This window comes from Hyperolius riggenbachi, chromosome 6, assembly GCF_040937935.1.
Source record: "Hyperolius riggenbachi isolate aHypRig1 chromosome 6, aHypRig1.pri, whole genome shotgun sequence".
NCBI lineage: Eukaryota > Metazoa > Chordata > Amphibia > Anura > Hyperoliidae > Hyperolius > Hyperolius riggenbachi.
The window spans coordinates 146,723,033-146,741,204 of NC_090651.1; the positions used below are offsets into that span (position 1 = coordinate 146,723,033).

An 18,172-nucleotide genomic window follows, 5' to 3' on the forward strand; every position below is an offset into this window, starting at 1 on the left:
TATTTTATTTGGAAATAAAGGTGCATTTTTTTTCAGTTTTGCGTCCATCCCTAATTACAAGCCCGTAGTTTATAAAGTAACAGTGTTATACCCTCTTGACATAAATATTTAAAAAGTTCAGTCCCTAAGGTAACTATTTATGTTTTTTTTTTAATTGTATATATATATATATTTTTTTTTTAAATTACAAAAAAAAAATAATTGGGGAGTGTGGGAGGTAATGAGTTAATTTATTATGTAAAACAATTTATTTGTATGTGTAAAATGCATTAGGGTGTAGTTTACTATTTGGACACAAGATGGCCACAGTGAGTATGTTTACATGCGACCTGTAAGCGACCGGAAGGACGCTTACAGGAAGCAGTAGGAGGCTGGGAGACTCACAATGATCGCGCTGTTTCTGAAAGAAGCAGCAGATCATTGCGGGGGCTTAGATCAACGAACGGGAATGGATTTTCCCGTTCATTGATCTCCGGGCAAGCGGGCGGCGGCGTGCACAAGCGGCGGATGCGCGCGCACAAGCGGCGGTAGCGCGGACAGCGGCGGGAGCGCGGAAGGTACGGATTTCTCCGTCCCTGGTTTTTTAGGAGGGAAAAAAGGGGCGGAGAAATTCGTACCGCCGGTGGTAAAGTGGTTAATTATACCTATGTACAGACAAATTTCGCCTGCAGAGTCTGCTTCCCAAGTCTGTCAACAGTGTGTAGATCTGAAGGGATTGCTCATTTGCTCATTTCTCAGCAAAGGGATTGCTCATTTCTCAGCAAAAGTGCACAACCTAATGCTGGGAACACACGGCTCGATTCTGAGCCATTTAGATGGCTCGATAGATAATTTCCGACATGTCCGATCTCCGGCCCGATCGTTTCACCGCTTGATTCCGCAGTGAAGACAATGCAAAAAGATAAGAAAAACAAGTGGAAGATAAGAGAATCGCCTGCGGAATCGAGCGGGGAATCGATCGAGCGGGAGAATCGAGCGTCAAAATTGAGCTGTGTATGCCCAGCATAAGATTAATTTTATCTGCTGTGAAGTCTATCCGTCCACAGTGGTGCGTTCTGGTGCAACAAAATGGCCGCATTGTAATGCGTTCCTCCTTCCGTCCCACTGCAATGCAACACCAATGTGACGTTCACAATGCAGCTGCTGTGGTTTAACGCCATGTTACTGCAAAACACACATGTTAACGGTGACAGCAGAGCAAGCTCTTTATTGATTGACTGTATGCTTCACTGTATTAGATGCAATGCATGGATAATCTGCAGCATGGCTTTCCCATTCCATTGCGATCCTGCTTTGCAGGAAATGCAACACCCATTGTGAGCATAGCCTCAGAGTTATATAGTTTTGCAGACCTGATGGGTGTGACCCTAATGGGTGTGACCTTACTTGCATTAAAGAAACATGCAAACCTTGCTTGTGTTATGTTGTTCTATAGCAAGGACTGTTTTCCAGTTATGTAGGCATTAGAGCACACAATGAACAAATCTACTCAACACAGACATCACTGTTATCACTGTTAGCTCTAACTATACGGCCCTGTTCACAGTGGTCAGTTGTGTTGCAGAATAATTCTGCATGTTAACACACTGCCCTGCACATCGTTATAACCAATCGCGTTATTCTAACTCACTGCATGCAGGCTTTGTATTAAAGTCTATATCCAGTCTCCATTGCAGTGCCACTTTTTCCAAATCAGAGAGGGCTTTAAAGAGAACCCGAGGTGGCCTTGTATTACGTAAGTGGGGCACAGAGGCTGGTTGGGCACACTAACACCAGCCTCTGTTGCCCCATCGTGTGTGTCAAAGACCCCCCTGCTCGCCGCTATACCCCCGCAGAGCTGGCGACACGCAGCGTGTCGCCAGCACAATGTTTACTCTAGCGCTGTCTGTCAGCGCCGCTCCGCCGCCTCCTCCGCATCGCCGCTACCCGCCCTCGTCCCTTCCCTCCCGCTGATTGGAGGGAAGGGACGAGGGCGGGTAGCGGCGATGCGGAGGAGGCGTGGGAGCGGCGCTGACAGACAGCGATAGAGTAAACATTGTGCTGGCGACACGCTGCGTGTCGCCAGCTCTGCGGGGGTATAGCGGCGAGCAGGGGGGTCTTTGACACACACGATGGGGCAACAGAGGCTGGTGTTAGTGTGCCCAACCAGCCTCTGTGCCCCACTTACGTAATACAAGGCCACCTCGGGTTCTCTTTAAGAAATGTGCAGGTGCTGGCCAGTGGAGCACTTTCTTGATCATGCGCCCACGAGTGCCCTGCGCATGTGCATAACTACGTATGACAACATCATGTGCAGACAGCTCCCAGCCACATGCTCAAGGATACACGCCACTGGCCAAAGAACTTGCCGACCAGGAAGTTCGTCACAGGGCCAGGCGAACTGTTCGTTCCATCTCTAATTATAACGCATGTGTTATGCAACTGACTACTGTGAGCCTAGCCAGCCTTCATCACACCACCCTAAACAAGAAAAAATACAGTTCCCAGTATGGTTTCACATCAAAAGAAGCTTCTGCCAGCTTTCCTATATGCACAAAAAGCCAGTTCCTAATGTCTATCTTAAGCCCCATCTACACGATACGATTCTTTATACGATTTGATTACGATTCTATTTACGATCCGATTAAATCCAACATGTCCGATCGGGATTCGATTCAATTCAATTCGATTTGCCATTGCAAAATGATGGCAAATCGAATTGAATCGAATCGAATCCCGATCGGACATGTTGGATTTAATCGGATCGTAAATAGAATCGAAATCGAATCGTATAAAGAATCGTATCGTGTAGATGGGGCTTTAGTGAAACAAGAGTTTTCTTGTACAATTAATATTCAAGCATGTTCTAGCAGCTGTGCATAATAAACGAACACATAAAATATGCATAAAATATTCATCAGTTTTCCATGTCAGTTGTAGCCGAGGTTATTCTAATGCAGTAGGTGAGCAACACTGTAACAGCACGTGGATTCATGTTTTCACTGAAACAGAAAAATAATTTTCCAAAATTTACCAAATCTGGAAACTACAATTTGTAACAAACGGCTGATGCTGACCAACTACCACCAGTTTTATTCAAAACAAATACTGCTATGTCTACATTTGTAGGTAGTGTCACTTAAGATCAATGATATTGCCTATCATTCTGGTTTGCGTGCAAATTGTATCCATCTTGGAATTGGGCAAATCAGAACTATTGTTTTTTGTCCTTCAAAGGTTATCAGCGACAAAACTTCTAAAGCTGGGCATACATGCATCAATTTTTACCAACAGGTTTGATCAATGTGACCAAATCTGCAGGTTGTCTGTGACGCAATGAGTCGCATTAATCGTAAAAATTTTTTATCAAAATTACACATGGATGGTGAATTTGGGTTGATTGAACAAGGGAGGGGGGGTGGAGCAGCGGTAAATAGACGGCCTATTGCGTTGCACGGTATTGGACAGTGCAACAAAGTTGTTCGATAGATTTTCAATAGATTTCATGTTGAAGATTCAGATCACAGTGGGATTGATCAGTTTGCCATATTGTATGGCCACCTTAAAGCGGATCCGAGATGAAAAACAAACTATAACAAGTAACTTGTTTATATATCTTATCTAAAGTTTAGATAGTTTACACAGCATATCTAGCTGCAATCAGCTTCAAAAGTTTATGATTATTTCTTCCTGTGATACAATGAGGGCAGCAATGTTCTGCTTGTCACACTGTCACAGGCTAAGGGCTGGAGATGCGATCAACTTGCATGTGTGTAAATTCAGTCCCCTCTCCTCCTCCCTCCTCCCCTCTGCCTCTGAAATTAATGGCTAGTAACCTCCTCCTGCCCAGACTGAGCTCCCATAAGCCCTTGCTACAGTGTCAAGGCACAAAAGGAGCTGTGGGCAAGGCTTGTTTGGTTTATTGGGAATTAAGAGTATTAAAACAAAACAAAAAAAATATTTGGCTTGAGGAACACAATTATGCAATGAGTAAAAGTTTATCTCGGATCCACTTTAAGCAGTGCTCAAACTGTCTTTATGAATACATTGAACTAACTATTAATTTGCAAATTAGTTGATGAAATTATTAAAAAAACAGATAGATTAAATTTAGATTAAATGACAAATCGAAAGGTAAAGTCACTCTGAGGAACAAGAGATGCTGCCTGGAAGAACTTGCTTATCCTTGAGCAGGATTATGCAAATGTTGTATACAAATTTATGCATCCTGAAAATAAACAAATTCCATTCCACCTTGGCAAGATATGATTGGTCCATTTGCGAGCAGAATTAATTTGCATACTGAATTTTCACAATCTTTATTTGCATCTTAAGCCTCTTTTCCTCAGGCAGTTGATAGGCAGTGAAATGCCTCTTAAACTCTCACAACTGCTAGCTGCTGCCTGGTAACTGCTCACTGCTGCCTTGTAACTGCTCACTGCTGCCTGGTGACTGCTTGCCGAGCACACAGTTCAACTGCCAATGGAAAAGAGCCCTAACTAACCATCCCTAGATCCCACCAGATCTTCCTCTGGTCTCCGCACAGAAACATAGGCTGGTTTATGGTAATATGGGGGTGTCAGGACTACAGGTGACATTGGAGACCACATTTTGCAGAAAGTGAGGTACTAGTCTAGTTTAGGGGATCCAGCAGGTGAATCAGCTAATTTCAGCGCAGTGCTTTGGGCACCGCCATAGGCCGTAATGAGAATTATGGCTATAGCAGCCGTAATGAGAATTATGGCTATAGCGGCGCTCAGTGACTAATTTGGGCACCAGCAATAGCCGGGGCTCAAATTAGGAAAAAACAAGAGGTAATTTGGCTGCCGGCAGTTGCCACCGCCCAAATTATGTATTCCTCCTGAGTTGCAAAAACTCGGAGGGGAACAGCATTAACACCACCCAGAAGTTTGCCTGCAGCAGGGTGAGCTGTCTTTCAGTTTCTGCCTGCTCCAAAATTTAGCCGCAGCCATTTCAAACGTACGCCCCATCAGGAAACCTAACAAGGAACAGTTCTCCAATCATAGCACCCTCTACAGCACGAAGCGTTATGATTGGTTGAATATTGTGGGTGTCGTTTACTACAACCTATTGGAATTCTAGCAGTTTGAGAGGGTGCTGTCCACCCAATCATGCTAGAGGGATATCCCTATGAGGCTTCCTGCAGGGTCCCCTAAAGTGGACTAGCCCCAAACGTGAATTGTAGTGGTTAGAAATAAAGGTCTTAGCAAAAAAATACAACATATCAGTGAAACAACAATAATGAATAATTTACCTGATCCCACATGAAACAGCATTAGGAGTGTGAGAGAGTTTAGATAAAGTTTCTATAACCTGTAAAGAAAAACACAACAAACAACAGTTCAATTACAATAAAGTTCAATATCCACCACCTCTTACAATCCTATTAATGAGACACTGAAGCAAAAAAAAAAAAGTATGATATAATGAATTGTTTGTGTAGTACGGATAATTACTAGAACATTAGTAGCAAAGAAAATATTCTCATATTTTTATTTTCAGTCATATAGTGTTTTTTTTATAACATTGCATCATTCTCTAATATTTGCAGTTTACACACTGCTCTGCATTCTAAATGGCTTTACAGAGCAGGCTAATAAACTTTTTTACCATTCTCTGCAGAGAAAAAGAAAATACATTGACAGACACTTGAGATAATAAGCTTCAGAAGACAGAGCTCCCTGCGACTTTGAAAGTCATGAAGCTCAATGGCTCTTTTGCATAGATAACAACTGGAGTTTCTTAACTCTTCTTGTACTGGAAACAATATTAGACCTACTTTATGTCTCTGCTCCTAATGTTTTATTTCTGAGCTGTACTACACATACAAATCATTCTATCATAATTTTTTTTACGCTTCAGTCTCTCTTATTTTTTCAGGCTTTCTGCATTACATAGCATGAGTAAACAGTGGCTAGAGTAGACCCTTGCCATTTACTGTATGTCAATTAATCACTGTGACACAGGAAACTTACACTGAGTGCATGAAAAAAGGGCGCCAGGACAAAAGGGACTGGCTGGAGAACGAATTGGCGCTGGTGGATAGAGAAATCTCAATAACAATAAACATTGTTAACTAAATTGGTTAACAATAAATACCATTTTAAAACAGACGGGAGATCATAATGAAAAGATTGTAATGTTAAAAATCGTTACGTTATTCAACAATACAGCTTAACCCAACCCTACTCTCATACAGAACCCTCTCCTTGTGGTGCCTAAACCTAACCACTCCCCTGGTGGTGCCTAACCCTAACCACTCCCCCCCCCCCCCCCACGGTGGTGCCTAACACTAAACAGCCCCCTGGAGGTGCCTAACACTAACCACCCCCATGTTGCCTAACCCTAGCTACGCACCGAGTGGTGCCTAACCACACCCCTGGTGGTGCCTGACCATAGAGAACCAAAGATAGAACCAGACAGCTGTCAGAGCCAACAAATCTGCAGCTATTTAACTGAGCCAATCATAAGCAGTCAAATTCAACAGAGCTTTCTGAGTAATTTCGAGAAGATGTTTCACCACTATTCCCAGTGACTTTCAAAGTTTCACTGAAGAAAATATATTTCACCAGTAGGTATTTCTGCATGGATAGTTCAGTCAACTTAATCCAAGGTACTATAGTATCTAGACTTTAACTGAGAAACACCAGGTGGCAAGAGCATACGTGGAGATAAAATAAGACCCTACTTAGTTACGCACGTGCCATCAGGCCCGCCATCACGGGGGAAAATCCGTGACTCCCGTCACGGGCCCCGGGCCTGCAGGGGGGCCCCATCCCCGCCGCGGCCCTGGCGGGTGCCGCCCTGCCACTGCTCAACCTCCCCTGGCCGCTGCTCCCTCCCTCTAGCCGCCGCCGCCTCCGCCGCCCATCAGACCCCGATCAGGCGGCGACAGTAGTGCGGGCGCTAGGACCCAGCGCCCGCACTGATATGCGGAAGTGACGTCACTTCCGCATATAGAGCGGGTGCGTCCAGCGCCCGCTCTTACTGGTCGGGTCGCCGCTGATCTTGAGGTCTGACGCTGCTGGCAGCCTGGCAAGGTAGGGGAAGCAGCGGCGGCGGCTGGGGGGGGGGGCTCCCTGTCACTCACTCACTAGCTAAAGGGCCTCCCTGTCACTCACTCACTAGCTAAAGGGGCTCCCTGTCACTCACTCACTCCCTAAAGGGCCTCCCTGTCACTCACTCACTAGCTAAAGGGGCTCCCTGTCACTCACTCACTAGCTAAAGGGGCTCCCTGTCACTCACTCACTCCCTAAAGGGCCTCCCTGTCACTCACTCACTAGCTAAAGGGGCTCCCTGTCACTCACTCACTAGCTAAAGGGGCTCCCTGGCACTCACTCACTACCTAAAGGGCCTCACTGTCACTCACTCACTCCCTAAAGGGCCTCCCTGTCCCTCACTCACTAGCTAAAGGGCCTCCCTGTCACTCACTCACTAGCTAAAGGGGCTCCCTGTCACTCACTCACTAGCTAAAGGGGCTCCCTGTCACTCACTCACTAGCTAAATGGGGCTCCCTGGCACTCACTCACTAGCTAAAGGGGATCCCTGGCACTCACTCACTGCCTAAAGGGGCTCCCTGTCACTCACTCACTCCCTAAAGGGGCTCCCTGTCACTCACTCACTCCCTAAAGGGGCTCCCTGTCACTCACTCACTCACTCACTCCCTAAAGGGGCTCCCTGTCACTCACTCACTCCCTAAAGGGGCTCCCTGTCACTCACTCACTACCTAAAAGGGCTCCATGTCACTCACTACCTAACCTGGGGGTCCCTGTCAGAATCCAGGTGAGAGGTGTCTACCATAATAAGGGGGCATTCTGCCTATTTATGTGAAATGCTGTCTATTTATGTGCCTCATGACTGCTGAATTTGTCTTGTTGGGGGCCTAATGATTGAATTTTTACTTGTTGGGGGCCTCATGATTTGTTGGGAGCCTCAAGATTGCTGAATTTGTCTTGTTGGGGGCCTCATGATTTGTTGGGCCTCATGATTGCTGAATTTGTCTTGTTGGGGGTCTCACAATTGCTGAATTTGTCTTGTTGGGGGCCTCATGATTGCTGAATTTGTCTTGTTGGGGGCTTCATGATTGCTGAATTTGTCTTGTTGGGGGCCTCATGGTTTGTTGGGGGCCTCATGATTGCTGAATTTGTCTTGTTGGGGGTCACATGATTGCTAACTGCGAGACTATGGGAAAAGCTGAATCATTACCATATGAGACAATAGCATTAAACCTACTTTTTTAGCTTTTTTAACTGCTTCCCGACCGCCATATAGACAAATGGCTGCCGGGAAGCTGACGCCGCAAGGACCGCCGTATAGACAAAATGCGGCGGTCCTTGTATGGGCGTGGGCGGAGCGATCGCGTCATCCGTGACGCGATCCTCCGCCGGGAGTCGGAAGCCCGGCATTTTGCCTCTGCTCGCCGGCCACTTAGCAGCGCCGGCGAGCGGAGGGATCTCGGGGATCCGCCAATCAGAAGGTATAAGGCACTTTGTTAAGTAAACAAAGTGCCTTATACGTGCTTCCTCCTCGCCTCGTGGTCTCATTGTTGCAGAGACCACTAGCGAGGAGGAAGCACTTTGTGAGTATCACAGCACACATGTTTTTTTTTGCCTACAGCCCCCCTGATCTCCCACCCCAGGCCTCATACCCCCCCTGATCACCCCAGCAGACCCCTGCCAGCACCCTTGCACCCCTTTAAAAACCCCAACCCCCCCACCTATCACTAACTTTAAACGCTATCCCCTGCGTTAGGTCCCTAACTGCCTCCTAGTCACCCCTGATCCCCCCCCCCTACCTTTAGATCACCCCCAGACCCCATCCCAGACTACCCCCCTGTATACTGTATACATCTGTATACAGCTACCTTACCCTCTGATCCCCCTCTGATCCCCCTCTGATCACCTGTCTATCACCTGTCCATCACCCCTTGGCACCCCCACCCATCAGAGCAGACCCTAACTGCCCCGCGGGGGTAACCGATCACCTGCCCAGGCCCTCGATTGCCCTCATACCCCCCTTCTGATTACATCCCCTGCTCTTTGTTTACATCTGTCCTCCCCAGCAATCACTAACTGATCTGCGATCAGTAACCCCCTGTGTCTGCCTCTCATCAGATCAGGACTCAGTCTGCCCCGTGCAGGCTCCTGATCAACCCCCCACCCCCTCAAATCGCCCTCAGACTCCCCCCCTAATCACCGTCCAAGTGCATTGTTTTTGACTGTGCTGCGCTTGTATTCGATTGTGCTGCGCTTGTATTTGATTGGGCTGCGATTGTATTTGATTGTCCCGTGATCTGCTTCGATTGTCCCGTGATTGTTTGATTGCCTGAGACCCCACTTCCCACCACACCCAACCCCACCCTCCCCCCCCCACCCCCCACCACACCCAACCCCACCCTCCCCCCACCACCTCCAACCACCACCTTCCGAGTGCATCAGATTTGCTTGTGCTGTGATTGGAGTCGATTGTGCTGTAATTGTATTTGATTGTCCCGTGATCGGCTTCGATTGCCCCGTGATTGTTTGATTGCCTGAGACCCCACTTCCCGCCACACCCAATCCCACCCTCCCCCCATCACCTTCCGAGTGCATCAGATTTGATTGGGCTGTGATTGGAGTCGATTGTGCTGTAATTGTATTTGATTGTCCCGTGATCGGCTTCGATTGCCCCGTGATTGTTTGATTGCCTGAGACCCCACTTCCCGCCACACCCAATCCCACCCTCCCCCATCACCTTCCGAGTGCATCAGATTTGATTGTGCTGTGATTGGAGTCGATTGTGCTGTAATTGTATTTGATTGTCCTCTGAGACCCCACTTCCCACCAACCCCAATACCTCTCAAATACTCCCTTTTTGCTAGGTAGGTGCTCTTTTTTTCTGGGTAGTCTCGGAGGAAAACCCCATAAATTTAGCAATCCAAAATGGCAAGAAGGGGGCTTTCCGATGACGAGGTATACAGGTACATGGACCAGTCGGATGAGTTATTTTGGGAAGAATCATCCGTCGAATCTTCCGGGTCCGAATTTGAACCTGTAGAAAGCAGTGGTTCCCTGACCGATAGTGATGACGAGGCTATGGTCCCGGCTAGAGCCAGGCGTACCAGACCCCAAGTCGTTAGACCGCAGGTGGCGCAGGATCCGCCTCAAGGGCAGCAGGGTGGTGCTAGCGCTGTTGATAGTTTTCTTGGTGAGGCAGGCACCAGCAGCGCAGCATCTCCTGGACTTAGTGCCAGTGCTTCCGTAGACCCTGGCAAAGTGGTGAGCGTCAGCATGGAAGTGGAAACTGGTACGGTGGCAAGTGCAGTAGTACCCCCGTCGCAGCCACCAAGAAGAAGACGGGCCCGTAGTACCCATAGACTCCCAGAGGTGCTGGCACAACCAGATTGGCAATCCCCTGATTCCGCCGCACCCGTAGTGCCCCCTTTCACCGCCCAGTCTGGAGTCCAGGTGGCGACAGCTCATCTAGGAACGGCCCTAGACTCTTTGCAGCTGTTCATCACCCAGGTTCTCCTGGACTTAATTGTGGTTGAGACCAATCGTAAAGCCACACAATTCATCACCGAGCACCCGGAGAGCATGTATGCCCAGCCTTTCGGGTGGAAACCAGTCCAAGTTTCCGACATTAAAATCTTTTTGGCCCTTATCCTTCACTTGGGACTAATGAAACAAAATGTATTGCGGTCGTATTGGTCTACGAACCCAGTACATCATGTTCCCTTGTACCCTGCTGCCATGTCCAGGACACAATTTGAGTCCATCCTGCGCTTCCTGCACTTCAACGACGACGAAACCTGTCTTGAAAGGGGAGACCCTGCTTATGACCGGCTCCACAAAATTCGGCCCCTCATAGACCACCTGTCCTCAACATTTGCAGATGCTTATATCCCTGAACAGAACATCTGCGTAGACGAGTCCCTCTTACGCTTTACCGGGCGCCTTGGCATCAAACAGTACATCCCAAGCAAGCGCGCCCGGTATGGGGTGAAACTGTATAAGCTCTGTGAAAGGGCCACAGGCTATACATGTCGTTTTAGGGTCTATGAGGAAAAAGACTCAAAATTGGAGCCGGTCGGATGCCCTGACTACCTGGGGAGCAGTGGAAAGGTTGTGTGGGACTTGGTGTCACCCTTGTTCCGGAAGGGGTACCATCTTTTTGTGGACAATTATTACACAAGTGTGGCCCTCTTTCAGCACTTAAAGTTAGAAGGAATCCGATGCTGTGGCACTGCGCGGCCTAGTCGCCAGGGCTTCCCCCAACGGCTCGTTACCACCAGACTTCAACGGGGGCAGAGGGCCGCCTTGCGTACTGAAGACCTGCTCGCGGTGAAATGGAAGGACAAGAGGGACGTTTACTTTCTGTCCACCATTCACACAGACACGACAGTCCAAATTCAACGGGCAACTAAGGTCATTGAAAAGCCCCTTGTCGTCCACGAATATAATGTCAACATGGGAGGGGTGGACTTCAATGACCAGAGGTTAGCGCCCTATTTAGTTACCCGGAAAACAAGACGCTGGTATAAGAAAGTGTCTTTTTATCTGATTCAATTGGCAGTTTACAACAGCTTTGTTCTCTACAGTAAGGCTGGGAGAACTGGATCTTTCCTCCAATTTCAGGAACAGATCATTCTGGACATCCTGTATCCAGGAGGTGCCAGGCCCCCCCCCCCCCAGATGCAACTAGCCGACTGCATGGTAGGCATTACGCCTATCAGATTCCGTGTGCCCCAGGTCAACGCATCCGAAGAAAACGTTGTCGTGTCTGCAGCAGGACTGGAAGAAGGAATGACACCAGTTTTTATTGTCCCCGCTGTCCTGACCAGCCTGGCCTATGCGTAGGGCCGTGTTTTGAGAGGTACCACGAGCAGGTACACTATTAGAACCTAGGGAACTCCAGACACAGGAGTAGGCACACACTCAGTGGTCTTTCGCACATTGTCGCAGGGAGAGGAGAGGTAAGCTTGAAAACCAAACGGGTAAGCATAAAAGTCGGAAGAAGGATCGGTTTCCATGCTTGATATTGCTGATCTGTCCTGGGTTAGCGATATAAGACGGCATGTTTGAATTTCCCTTGAGTGTGGACACCCCCGGTTTATATGTGATTTGGGCCTATGATGATGCTTTAATGCCACACAGAGTCATCTCTATTGGCAGGCATATTGCTGTATCCTACAGGCATAATGCTGTACACTAAAGTTCTGAGGCCCAGTCACATAAGTTGGTGGCTCACCCTGAGTGCAGGGTGGCACGGGGTGTCTCTCTCCTGAGGTTATCACTGCCATTGATGTGGAGCAAGGTATGTTTGCCGTTCATTTTTCCTTTCAGCCCAGAGTGCATTACTTGTATACCCAATATAAGGAGTATAGCAGAAACTCCTAATACTGGCCATACATGTAATGATTGCAGAGACCCTAAAATGCCAGGACAGACTCCACAAATGACCCCATTTTGGAAAGAGGACACCCTAAAGTATTATGTGAGGTGCACGGTGAGTTCATAAAAGATTTTAGTTTTTGTCACAAGTTAGCAGAATTTTTTTTTTATTTTTTTTTTTAACAAAGTGTCATTTTCCGTTTACTTGTGACAAAAAATAAAATTTTCAATGACCTCACCATTACCCTCATGGAATACCTTGTTGTGTATTCTTTCCAAAATGGGGTCATTTGTGGGGTTTGTTAACTGTCCTGGCAAGTGGGCGGGGTGCTAAATTGTGAGCACCCCTGTAAAGCCTAAAGGTACTCATTGGACTCTGGGCCCCTTAGAGCAGTTAGGGTGCAAAAAAGTGCCACACATGTGGTATCGCCGTACTCGGGAGAAATACTATAATGTGTTTTGGGGTGTATTTTTACACATACCCATGCTGGGTGGGAGAAATACCTCTGTAAATGACAATCTTTTGATTTTTTTACACACAATTGTCCATTTACAGAGATATTTCTCCCACCCAGCATGGGTATGTGTAAAAATTCACCCCAAAACACATTGTACTACTTCTCCCGAGTACGGTGATACCACATGTGTGGCACTTTTTTGCACCCTAACTGCGCTAAAGGGCCCAAAGTCCAATGAGCACCTTTAGGCTTTCACAGGTCATTTTGCGGAATTTGATTTCCAGACTACTCCTCACGGTTTAGGGCCCCTAAAATGCCAGGGCAGTATAGGAACCCCACAAATGACCCCATTTTAGAAAGAAGACACCCCAAGGTATTCCGTTAGTAGCATAGCGAGTTCATAGAAGATTTTATTTTTTGTCAAAAGTTAGTGGAAAATGACACTTTGTGAAAAAAAACAATAAAAATCAATTTTCCGCTAACTTTTGACAAAAAATAAAATCTTCTATGAACTCGCTATGCTACTAACGGAATACCTTGGGGTGTCTTCTTTCTAAAATGGGGTCATTTGTGGGGTTCCTATACTGCCCTGGCATTTTAGGGGCCCTAAACCGTGAGGAGTAGTCTGGAAATCAAATTCCGCAAAATGACCTGTGAAAGCCTAAAGGTGCTCATTGGACTTTGGGCCCTTTAGCGCAGTTAGGGTGCAAAAAAGTGCCACACATGTGGTATCACCGTACTCGGGAGAAGTAGTACAATGTGTTTTGGGGTGAATTTTTACACATACCCATGCTGGGTGGGAGAAATATCTCTGTAAATGGACAATTGTGTGTAAAAAAATCAAAAGATTGTCATTTACAGAGGTATTTCTCCCACCCAGCATAGGTATGTGTAAAAATACACCCCAAAACACATTGTACTACTTCTCCCGAGTACGGCGATACCACATGTGTGGCACTTTTTTGCACCCTAACTGCGCTAAAGGGCCCAAAGTCCAATGAGCACCTTTAGGCTTTCACAGGTCATTTTGCGGAATTTGATTTCCAGACTACTCCTCACGGTTTAGGGCCCCTAAAATGCCAGGGCAGTATAGGAACCCCACAAATGACCCCATTTTAGAAAGAAGACACCCCAAGGTATTCCGTTAGTAGCATAGCGAGTTCATAGAAGATTTTATTTTTTGTCAAAAGTTAGTGGAAAATGACACTTTGTGAAAAAAAAACAATAAAAATCAATTTTCCGCTAACTTTTGACAAAAAATAAAATCTTCTATGAACTCGCTATGCTACTAACGGAATACCTTGGGGTATTGTCATTTACATTGTCATTTACAGAGCTATTTCTCCCACCCAGCATGGGTATGTGTAAAAATACACCCCAAAACACATTATACTACTTCTCCTGAGTACGGCAATACCACATGTGTGGCACTTTTTTGCAGCCTAACTGCGCTAAGGGGTCCAAAGTCCAATGAGCACCTTTAGGCTTTACAGGGGTGCTTACAATTTAGCACCCCCCAAAATGTCAGGACAGTAAACACACCCCACAAATGACCCCATTTTGGAAAGTAGACCCTTCAAGGTATTCAGAGAGGGGCATGGTGAGTCCGTGGCAGATTTCATTTTTTTTTGTCGCAAGTTAGAAGAAATGGAAACTTTTTTTTTTTTTTTCTCACAAAGTGTCATTTTCCGCTTACTTGTGACAAAAAATAATATCTTCTATGAACTCACTATGCCTCTCAGTGAATACTTTGGGATGTCTTCTTTCCAAAATGGGGTCATTTGGGGGGTATTTATACTATCCTGGAATTCTAGCTCCTCATGAAACATGACAGGGGGTCAGAAAAGTCATAGATGCTTGAAAATGGGAAAATTCACTTTTTGCACCATAGTTTGTAAACGCTATAACTTTTACCCAAACCAATAAATATACGCTGAATGGGGTTTTTTTTATCCAAAACATGTTTGTCCACATTTTTCGCGCTGCATGTATACAGAAATTTTACTTTATTTGAAAACTGTTAGCACAGAAAGTTAAAAAAATCATTGTTTTGCCAAAATGCATGTCTTTTTTGCTGAATATAATAAAAAGTAAAAATCGCAGGAGCAATCAAATAGCACCAAAAGAAAGCTTTATTAGTGACAAGAAAAGGAGCCGAAATTCATTTAGGTGGTAGGTTGTATGAGCGAGCAATAAACCGTGAAAGCTGCAGTGGTCTGAATGGAAAAAAAGTGGCCGGTCCTTAAGGGGTAGAAAGCCCTAGGTCCTCAAGTGGTTAAACAGAAAATAAAACTGGGAGGTTCTAAAAAAATGATGGAGCACTTCCTCCTTCCGGCTTGAAGGAGGAAGTGTTCGATATCGAGGCTTGCAACGCGTCCATTCGGACACTTGCACCTCGTTGAAACGCTGAGCGGAGAGCGGCGTTCTGGGTAATTAACCCCGCCGCATCTAGCCGCTCAGCTGTGGCAATTAGAGCTAACTTGAATCACGAGTATCCACCGTGGTTATTCGTGATTAATTTGTGGACAGTAAGCCTCCAACTAGCTCTGCCAACATGTAATGGCTACGCACTTTTCTCAGTTTGGGGGGGGCCCGGACTGATGATTTGTGAGGGACCCTAAAATTTCTGATGGCGGCCCTGCGTGCCATCACCCTCTACCTCAAAACTCATCTAAATCAATTAAACATTTGCACACAATTAACCCTTTGCACACTCTCATGAGAGTGTGCAAATTAGAGTGTGCAAAGAAATAATTGATTTTGCTGTTTGATTAGCTCACACCCCACCAGATCGCCAACATCCTGCCTGTTGCAATTTTATGTGTGTGTTCCTAGCATCCAGTGAAAATCACAAAAACATTGCATTGTAAAATCATGAGGAAATTGCGCTGCTTTTCCAATTGTATTTTACAATTTGCAGTGGAATACAGCCCTAACACTTATATATTGAGTGTAGTGCGATTTTGAAAATAGGCAAACGCCGGCCCTGCTGTGTTTTCTTTGAATTTGCGATTGTGCCCATTGAAAAAAATTGTGCCCATTTTTTTTGTGTGAAATGGCCCGTATGTAGCACTGTTACATTGTTGATTGTAAGCAAATATGTCCAATGTTAAGAAGTAAGGCTTTATGAAAATTGATGGAACTTTGTTGAAACTTTAGACACTACACAACAGTTTTGTACTGCTAATCAGTACAGTCATCTGAATTTTACACACTGTGTAAATTCAGTATTTCTGCATGAATAATAAAAAATAATAATAATAATAATAATAATAAAAAAACCTGAAATAAAGGAATATGACAAATGAATTTCATTTTAATGTACCTCTGAAGAGAGATAAATGTGAGGGCTGACATATTTATTTCCTTATTTCCTTTTAACCACTTAAGCCTATCTGTGCCGGCAGTTGAGGAAAGGAAGCAAGGTGTAACGATCGGTGAAGCACAGAGAGGTCTGATTACCGGTGATCTGCAGTATCACGGGGAATACAGACGTATACCAGATTATATGTGATCTGCAGTATCACCGATAATCCAATATACTAGCTAACCTCTGTTCACCTGAGTAGAGTGTAGTGATTGGTGTAACAGTAACACAGAGGACAAGCCTCAGTGCAGCAGGTAGTACTGCACAGATTCCTTCCGTAGATCTGAGCTCTCCAAGACGGGAGGAGTCAGACTGACAGTAGGAAGGGAAGTCCGAGAGTGACACTCAGGAGGAAGTGTCACTAACAGGACGGGGAACCGCCTCCAATCGTGAGGTCGGTTCTCGAGGTCGGACAAGCCAGGTCGTACACAGACGGACAGATAAGGTACAATGTCAGTTGGCAAAGGCGGAGTCAAAGTACAGGCAGGGTTCAGCAACGGGGTATCAGATATATCGGGGTACAAAATCAGGAGGCGGAGGCGGAGTCAAAGTACAGGCCGGGGTTCGGCAGCAGAGTATCAGAAATAACGAGGTGCAAAGTCAGAGTTCAGGAGGATAGTCAAAGGCAGGCAAAAGTCATAACAGATAATCACAATCAAACTAGTACTTTAGCTAACAATATCTAGCTAAGTGTAGGATTACAGCTCCAGCTGGTCCCGGCACACTTGCGGATCTGACTACGGATCTGGGTGCTCTCACATATGTGATCGCAACGCCAGACAAGACACGAGTGACCAGCCAGCAGTATATATACACATAGGTGCCCCCCAGCACCTCCCTGATTGCTGGACCAATGGGGAGTGGAGCTAGAGTCAGCTGACCTGCCTGGTCAGCTGACTCCCTCCTGGGTGCCATAAATCTTGTCTGAGTGCGCGCGCGCGCGTCACTCTGAACCTTGAGGGACTACGAGTCCGAGCAGCCCCGCTCTGCGGTGTCTCCGCAGCGGGGACATGCGCGCTAACCGCCGCGTCCAACGCGGCGGTTTCACCGCGCTCCGCAATATGCTGCACGGAGACAGCCGCCTCATGATGCGAGGAGGCGGCTGCCTCTCCGTGCGAGTGGCCCCTGTGTGCGGAAAGAGCCGCCTGCCGCTGGTTCATGGCGGCGGCTCTTCCGCGATTCCTCACAGTACCCCTCCCCCCCCCCCCCCGAGGAGTGGACTCCGGACAGCTCCTTCCAGGTTTTTCTGGATGTACAGCATGAAATTCTCTCACTAACTCGTCCGCATGCATGCGGTTCCCAGGTACCCATTGCCTCTCCTCAATGCCGTACCCCTTCCAATGTACGAGATACTGCACCGAGTTTTGTACAGTACGTGAGTCTATGATCTTCTCCACCTCATATTCGGGTTGGGCATCGACTAAGACAGGAGGAGGAGGAGTGGGACCCACCTGGACAGCGGGTTTGAGAAGTGATACGTGGAAGGACCTCACTCCACGCATGCTGGTGGGAAGATCAACGGTATATGTGACATCGTTGATCTTCCTAGTAACTGGGAATGGACCCACGAACCTGGGACCAAGTTTGTCAGAGGGTTGTTTCAGGGTCAGGTGACGGGTTGACACCCAAACCAAATCTCCTGGTTGGAATTTCCACTCTAACGAGCGTCTCTTGTCAGCCTGACCTTTCTGACTCTGAAATGCTTTTACGAGATTATTTTTGATGGTCCACCACATGTCCTTAAATGACCTTTGCCAAGCCTCCAAGGCTGGGAACGGAGTGGACGCAACTGGCAAAGGAGAGAATTTAGGCAGTTTACCTGTCACAATCTGAAATGGACAGAAACCTGAGGAAGAACTCTTTAAGTTATTGTGGGCAAATTCTGCATAAGGTAAATATTTAACCCAATCACTCTGTGCCTCGGCAACGTAACATCTCAAAAATTGTTCTAACGATTGGTTGACCCTCTCCGTCTG

General features: G+C 46.7%; 1 protein-coding gene across 5 annotated transcripts in view; it reads right to left on the reverse strand.

The window, feature by feature from the left end:
* The window catches only part of VAV3 (vav guanine nucleotide exchange factor 3), a 490,967-nt gene that overhangs the window by 194,249 nt on the left and 278,546 nt on the right, over window positions 1–18,172 (reverse strand). For all 5 annotated transcript variants that reach the window (XM_068240048.1, XM_068240046.1, XM_068240044.1 and 2 more), the window contains one exon: window positions 5,255–5,313. In XM_068240048.1, the coding sequence (XP_068096149.1) occupies window positions 5,255–5,313 (59 nt within the window). The remainder of the gene's footprint in view (window positions 1–5,254; window positions 5,314–18,172) is intronic.